General features: G+C 39.4%; 1 protein-coding gene across 1 annotated transcript; it reads right to left on the bottom strand.

Annotated features, from left to right (window-relative positions):
• Positions 1 to 1,129: 1,129 nt before the first annotated feature.
• Positions 1,130 to 7,602, bottom strand: LOC123161659 (uncharacterized). The gene is made up of 7 exons (XM_044579467.1): positions 7,460 to 7,602; positions 7,273 to 7,325; positions 7,022 to 7,075; positions 6,709 to 6,916; positions 6,375 to 6,495; positions 1,513 to 1,572; positions 1,130 to 1,395 (listed from the first exon to the last, which is right to left on the bottom strand). Exons 1-7 carry the CDS (start codon positions 7,579 to 7,581, stop codon positions 1,180 to 1,182), a joined length of 834 nt encoding a protein of 277 aa, XP_044435402.1. The 5' UTR covers positions 7,582 to 7,602; the 3' UTR covers positions 1,130 to 1,179.
• Positions 7,603 to 7,983: the final 381 nt, after the last annotated feature.

The following is a 7,983-nucleotide window of genomic DNA, read 5'->3' on the forward strand; positions in this document are numbered from 1 at the left end:
TGTACAACCCAATTTCACAATTCGATAGAAGCCCAAAGAGATGCATATATGATACCCAAATAAGAATGGTAACTCCCCTCTAAGTTGGTTCAAAGAAATGTCCATATTGAGTGCTAATTCCTCGACCACACTACGTCCACAACAATGCCCAGACCGGCGAGAATCACCTCCGCCATACGGCTCCATGCATTTGCTGGAATCCCCCACATGCAGGTCCAAATCAAACACGTGTGGGATCCTGATCCTGGCCCTGAGTAGAGAGTTATCTTGGTGGGGAATGGCATTTTCATGGTGCACCAAACCTGCCTAAACTGGTATATGGATGATCTTGACAGGGACCATAGAATGCAGGCTACCGATTTCAGGGATTGAAGATGAGGGTTTGATTCCAGTTGGGTTCAAGATTTTCTTCAGACTTTACTCATACAGAATTCATGCAAGATTGGAAAAGGCAAAGCAAAACTAAATGTTCAATTTAACACTACACAATGTAGTTTTCATCCAGGAATCAACACAAACAAATGTTGGGCGCAGCTGCAAGACATCTCATCTTAACAACCTTCTCTTCACCTATATGGTGTTATGACTTATGAGAGGTCATCAGAAAACTTGGAATAAGAAAGAACTGCCAAAATTAGAGATGCACCCCAAGATCTATAGGAGAGGAGGTGATCGCACAACATTTTTTTTAAACAAACCTGGTTTAGTTTTAGCCAGCTCTATAAATCAGCTAAAAAAATCCGCATGATTTCATAGAAGCAAATTTGAAACGAAAGCTCATTCAGTATAGGCTACATGTCGGTGGAAGAAGGGGTCTCCAAACCGCTCCATCCAAACAAAACTATCATACAGCAAGTAGGAAACATGGAATTCTGAAACTGTGAGAGTAACAATATTTAGAGCAGATGCTAGAGGAGATATGGTTTGCTAGCTGAGCGAGAAAGCGACCAAACATAGACATTTCAGCATTCAACTTGTTGCAGTTACGTACCAAGTACTTGACTGCCTGGGAAGGGAAACAAACCAAGATTGCTAGGTGCATGAGGTTCGGACACAACATAAGATAAAGCCATGTCTACATGGAGATTTTCTGATACTTGCATATAATTAACTGATGAGTGGACGAGGGACAAGGCAACCATGCGTCAAAACGGGCGGACGCTTGCAGATTGCACAAATTTAAACTACCGTAGATGACATATGGGGTCTTGGCCACAGCACAACTCCAATAATTGATGTTGCAAGCAAAGTGGTTAAACTGCCCGAGTGCTCCTTTAGCAGGTTGTCAGCAAGTATCTGAGCTGCCTTCCCTTGATAAGGACAGAGGAACAACTCCACCTCTTCGGTTGGCTTCACTAACCCTACTCTCTCATTGGCAGTATACGACTCTATGGTCTGCACAAGAATAAGATGTGCTTAGCAAATCAGGAGCTCCCTGACCGTGCAAGCTTTGAATCAAGGGCATGTACTTGAGAAATGACCACATTATTTTTTAGGATACTAAGGAGGAACCTTTAAGAGATGATGCCGACCACTCTCAATAGAGCCCTCCTTCCAACGCAACTCAGTTACCTGTAAAACAAGTAACAGATACTAAATGGAACAAATAAAAAATAAAACAATTTTTTCATGAGCAAAACTCAAGAAAGCCAGAAATAGGTACAGATTATTAGAAATATTCTGACATCTGAATTCAGTAATATGCACATAGCAATCTACTAAAAGACTACATACTAGTTTATTTGTTATTCAAATTCACATAAATATGTGGATGCCACAAAATAACTGTTCTAATATGGCCCACATATCACATGTCACCTTAGTCTGTCAGTTATGGGCCACCAGTCAGACGATCCCATCCTAACTCTCCACTTCTCTTTCACAGACCCATGCCTACTCATCAAATCTACGCCAAAGCATCCTACAAGCCTGGGTTGCGGCTCTCGTCACACTGGCTCCACCCAACCAACTAGCCATAGCAGCCCAAACTCATATTTATCTTCTCCATGGCATGGCAGACTAGGACCATAACCTGGAAATTCAGCGGCAAACTCCAGCAGGTAGCAGCACGAGGAGGTTTCTTGGCTGCTTGGATGCCAAGAGGCAGGACCTCATAGTGAGAGAGAAAGGATGGGATGAAGCTGAAGCATAGGAACGGCAAGGCTTGCAAGAATGATGAGGAGGGCGAGCAACAAGGTCTAGGCGATACCATCAACAATGGTATTGCATGCAACAAGGGGGTTGAATGATGAAGGAACTACACGTAGGAGTGTGGTATGTAAAGTAAGACAGGGAAATGAGGACGAGATGGGTATTACGTAAAGTAGACAGGGAAATACCCAAGTTTGGCTATCATTAATTATGCTACCAGCGCGTTAATAGTACAGAAATTTAGATAGCTAGCTCATAGAGTTTATTACTGTTTAGAGATAGATTAGTTTGATCTCGATCTCTTAGAGAAAAATCTGTTTCCAAATTTGTTGTTCTCAGGCTGCTATATAAAGCTACAGTTTGCATATTCGTAATCAAGTAATGAGACTTGTCTGCGCCTTTTCTTCCCTAAGCCTAAGTTGTCTCTCTAATCTATAGTCTCTCCTAATCCCTTGCGGCATTTCCCATCCACTAAGAAGTATTTGCCCTGTAATAATCCTGAGGCTGAGAGGATAAACAGGACAGCCTTACTGGGTGGAGATGAGAGGATATTGATAGGGAGGTGACTTATGGAGACCACAGGAGATAAGTCTTATCTTCGTTATGATACAAAGGTAAGCTTATATAACTGGCTATGATGAATTAACTTGGATAGAAAATAGCAATGGTATGATTCAGAGTCTATAAGGTAGTAGGTCTTATATATCTATCGATAAAAAAAACTCTGTCTCTAAGGAATGGCATAGTCTATTTAAAACAAATTGATAGCATGCTAATAACTAAAGTTGGGCACCCTGTGGCTGTCCACGTCCCTAACAAAAACGGCACAGTTTCAAGAAGCGGTCATCGTATAAGGAGCATCTGTTTTCCAGTGGCATTTCAGATATTCGATAAATTATCAGTAGCACAGGTTTACAGCAAGAGCAATCTGTGGGATTTTATTATTTTGCAAGTTAGTGCTCAAGTATTTTTTATATTTTTCCGATTCTTTTTTTAAATAATGCAGGGATGTTAGTAATGCTTTGTAACGTGTACCTGTGAAGATTTCATCCAATAATATCACCATTTGTGACCTAGGAAAAAATAACGAATAGTGCTCGGTTAAATAGCAGGTACTCCATCCAGATTTATTATGGCTCCTCTTATTTTGGGACAAAATTTGACATTATATATAACTAGCAAAGTATAGGTTATATAAACAAAAATAGTATTGTTGGAAAGTATTTTGAATAAAAATATAAAAATATAATTTTTATGAGATACAGCTTATATTTTATAAGTCAAATGTATGGTCAAATTTTGACACAAAATACGAGGGGACCAGTAAACCCAGATGGAAGTAGTACATGATATAGATTATTCTTTTTTGTACAATTCACATGATGTTATAATTTCTTATGAGTTTTTTTTTGCAGATGCCCATTATATAGCATAACTTACATCCATGAATTATTTCACATTTTTTTGAAAAAAAATAACAAACATAGAGGAGAGACAATATGGGGTGCATGGACAACTAGTTCCCAAAATTAGTTTCCCATAAATCATTCTGTTGTATGTTGCATAAAATAACACATATGTCAAATCTGATCGGATTTGGGTGCAATCAGCGGAAACCTGTGAAGACATGAGTTCACCAGATGCAACAGAATTCTAATTCAAATATGTGGTATTACTGCAAGTACAGATGTGGTAGCGATGATAAACTGCCATATCGGAAGGAAACAAGATCATGCATACGTAACCAGGAATGCTAAACATATATATTGTTACCAGGACTTTTCATTTCCTATGTTTTCTTGTGAAATGTTTATTGTCCAGGCCACTTTGCAGTACCATACTGTTGGTGAGAGGACCCTAACAGTATTATACGAAGATGCTCAAGCTAAGTATGTCAAAGCTCAAAACAATCTATTTGTTTTTTCTAATAGACAATCTATTTGCACCTTCGTTAGCTGAATAAACGTGGCCTTCAAAAAGGTAAATGGCTCAATATAACACTAATGTGCCAGATTTCATGATGTACAAGTATCGAACTATTAACTATCTAACTAAAAGATGACTGGGTTAGCAGAGGGAAGATACATTAGTGGAATCTCTTTTTAGGGTGCCTTTTCTCATAACCAGCTACAATGGCTTGCTTCTATTGATAAGCGTAGGAAACATTTTTTTTGTGTTAAGACTATAAGGTTTATCACAAGAAAATATCCTGCAATTTGCATTACGTGACAATATTAGAACTGCAATGTATGTTGAGAAGAAAAACACAACTCTGCATGGATCATGACAGAAAAGCGATTCCTACCCGTATATAATTTTTTGTAGGGTACAACCCACTCACACAATCAGACAGACACACGCACACACACAAGTATATTGAGAAGAAAATATTGGAGGCACCACGAACACAAATAGGGCAGGCATGCGTTGTCCTACATATTTAACCCAAGTGGGTGGGAATGATCAACCTCGCGACCATCCCTTCTCAGTCAGCCACGTTGACTTCAAACACATCAACTAATAGTTGTGTCTAATCTTCCATTTTATGGCATTCCAGGGACCAGACTGTGAACAGGTACACTATCGGTTCACGTCAATTCAGTTTATGGCTAATTTTTTTTAAAATAATACATTTTTTAATTAATTTTCATAAATATTACGCTGGATAAAAAAATTCAAAAATAATACACCGCCGGCCCGCTGCAGGCCGACTGGGCCTAGTCGGCCCACAGCAGGCCGATTGGACTCCAGTCGGCCTACAGCTGGCTGACTGGCCCCTGTCGGCCCACTATGGGCTGATTGGGTCCTGTCGGCCCACTGTGGGCCGACTGGAGCTAATAGCTTGCTGTGGGCTAATTGTTTTTGCAAAAAAGTAGGCATAAAAAAATATATTTAAAAAAATGTTAATTATGTAATTAAAAAATGTTAAACGTGTATAAAAAATGTTCCTGATGTATACAAAAAATGTACAATATATATGCAAAAAGTTGACATAAAAAATATGTTTTAAAAAGTGTTAAGCATGTATTTAAAAATTGTTAAATGTGTGTATACAAAATGTTCCTTATTTATACAAAAAATATAAAATGTGTATGAAAAAAAGTTGACACCAAAAATATATGTTTGAAAAAAATGTTAATCATGTATTTGAAAAAATGTTCCTTATCTATAAAAAAAAATATAGAATGTGTATGAAAAAAAGTTGACACCAAAAAAATATGTTTGAAAAAAATGTTAATCATGTATTTGAAAAAATGTTCAACGAGTACACAAAAATGTTTCATGTATTGGAATGAAAGGTTAAACGTGTATAAAAAAATGTTCCAGCTCCGGATCCGGTATGAGAGCATCACGGACCTAAGTATGATTGGTTGCTCTTTTTGTATGGAACTGGAACATTTTTTTCAAACATATTTTTTTGGTGTCAACTTTTTTCATACACATTCTATATTTTTTGAATAGATAAGAAACATTTTTTATACACACATTTAACAATTTTTAATCATGTATTTGAAAAAATGTCAACTTTTCAAACATATTTTTTTGGTGTCAACTTTTTTTCATACACATTCTATATTTTTGTATAAATAAGGAACATTTTTTATACACACATTGAATAATTTTTAAATACATGCTTAACACTTTTTAAAATATATTTTTTATGTCAACTTTTTTGGATATATATTGTACATTTTTTGTATACATCAGGAACATTTTTTTATACACGTTTAACATTTTTTAATTACATAATTAACATTTTTTTAAACATATTTTTTATACCTACTTTTTTTGCAAAAACAATTAGCCCACGGCGAGCTATTAGCTCCAGTCGGCCCACAGTGGGCCGACAGGACCCAATCAGCCCACAGTGGGCCGACAGGGGCCAGTCGGCCAGCTGTAGGCCGACTGGAGTCCAATCGGCCTGCTGTGGGCCGACTAGGCCCAGTCGGCCTGCAGCGGGCCGACGGTGTATTTTACCCAGCGTAATATTTATCAAAATTAATAAAAAAATGTATTATTTAAAAAAAATTAGCCAGTTTATGCAGCTATGATGTAAGATGTAACCACAACGAAGCACACTCAAGAGCACATGTTTCCACTGGGTGCTTACAATCAATTATTATCATGTAAGTGTGATAGAAACAACTGTTTGCAAGCAAAATGTGCAAGGATGTGCATATACTATATATCAGTAAAAGAAACAACATAGAAATAATAGTTACCATTATAGTACGTTTCCTGGATTCACGAAGCAGTCCAAGCAATTTTTCAAAAACACCGAGGCTCACTCTTTTCTTGATCTCGAGAGAGCCTGGCCACTCATTTGTAGATGGCTTTTCACCGCTACAATAGATAAGGAACATAACAATGAAATAAGGGTGATGCCAAAACTCTGGGATGCATACACATGCGATGCTCTCCATAATGAACTGGCGTGTTGTTTGTTAAAAATATAGAAATTACAAATGAAAGTACACCTTGTAGTTAACTGTGTGTCTCTCTAACAAAAGTTAATTGTGTGTGATTATTATAAGCAAGGTCGTAGATGAAACAAACCTTTTGAAGATAGCAACAACATTTGTGAGTGAAGACACACCAAGCTGAATTGTTCCCTCCCACATGATGTCATGCATCAATGCAGCATCAGGAGTAGGATTAACAGCATGTGATTTTTCAGCATTTACCTTTTCAGGGGAGGGTTTGACTAACACATCTCCCTTTGGTTCTTCTTCAACGGGTGGAGATGGGGTTCTCAAGGAACAAACTGGTGGAGATGGCACATCGTCAGAAACATATTGTAAATCTGATACAGCAGCCTCCTCCATAGTTAAGGGGAAATTTACTGAGTTGAGTTTGTCAGCTTTGTTACCGTTACGATCGTCTTGCGGCAGGGCGCCAATGGGCTGACGTCTAGGTTGTCGTTCTGCAGCAACGATCCGCAGGAAGTCAGAGAATGAGACCATCTTTGGCCCATTCACGCCATCATACCTTGGTTGCAGCACAAGATCATCTATCTCGTTTGCTAGATATTCTAAATCGCTTGATCTGCTACTTCACAAGATTTCTGGCCCCCAACCTGGTTGTCGAAATCAGTGCTCAAGGTAGCAGGCAGAGACTCACCGACTTTGGATCTCACTGCCTTGGCTGGCTTCATCGCGCTGCTGCTGCTGCTGCTGCAGATCCAGACACACGCACAGCAAGAGGTGAAAGAGGTCAATCATTCCATGGCGGAAGTGAGTTAACAAGGCGACTAGAGTTGTGGTGGCACGCCATACGAACGAACAAATGAACTGTTCGCAGATCTCACCTCGGCGCGGTCGGCGTAGAGCCCCGCGCGGAGGCCGGAGAGTGGCGGCGGCGGAGAGGGTGCTGGGTAGGGCCTGGTGCGGGTGCTGGGTCCGTGGTAGGGCTGGGGGATTTGGTCGCCATGGAATGGGCGGCGGGATGGGGACGAAGGGGGAACGACGCACGCGTGAGTGACTAGACTAAACTACGGCGTTGGGCGGAGATCCTGGGTATAAAAAATGGCGACTACTACGAAATCTGAGTAAAATAAGCCGCCTTCTAAGCCGTAGGATCCGCATGAGCTGGATCACTCGGATATATTCATGTGTTTTTTTTTTAGGAAAATCTATTCATGTGGGTGCCCAAAAAAAAGCCCCACGAAGATGCACGCGAAAGGGCTTTCAAACTTGATCCCCCTTCGAGGAAGGAATTGGTAATCTTAAAGGTAGGTGTGTCGTGATTCCCCTACTATCTCTCATTTGTTATTTGCTGACGACTCGTTGATTCTTATGAGGGTAGATGTTGAAAATGCAACAATGTTGAAAA

This window comes from Triticum aestivum, chromosome 1D, assembly GCF_018294505.1.
Source record: "Triticum aestivum cultivar Chinese Spring chromosome 1D, IWGSC CS RefSeq v2.1, whole genome shotgun sequence".
In the NCBI taxonomy this organism is placed as follows: Eukaryota; Viridiplantae; Streptophyta; class Magnoliopsida; order Poales; family Poaceae; genus Triticum; species Triticum aestivum.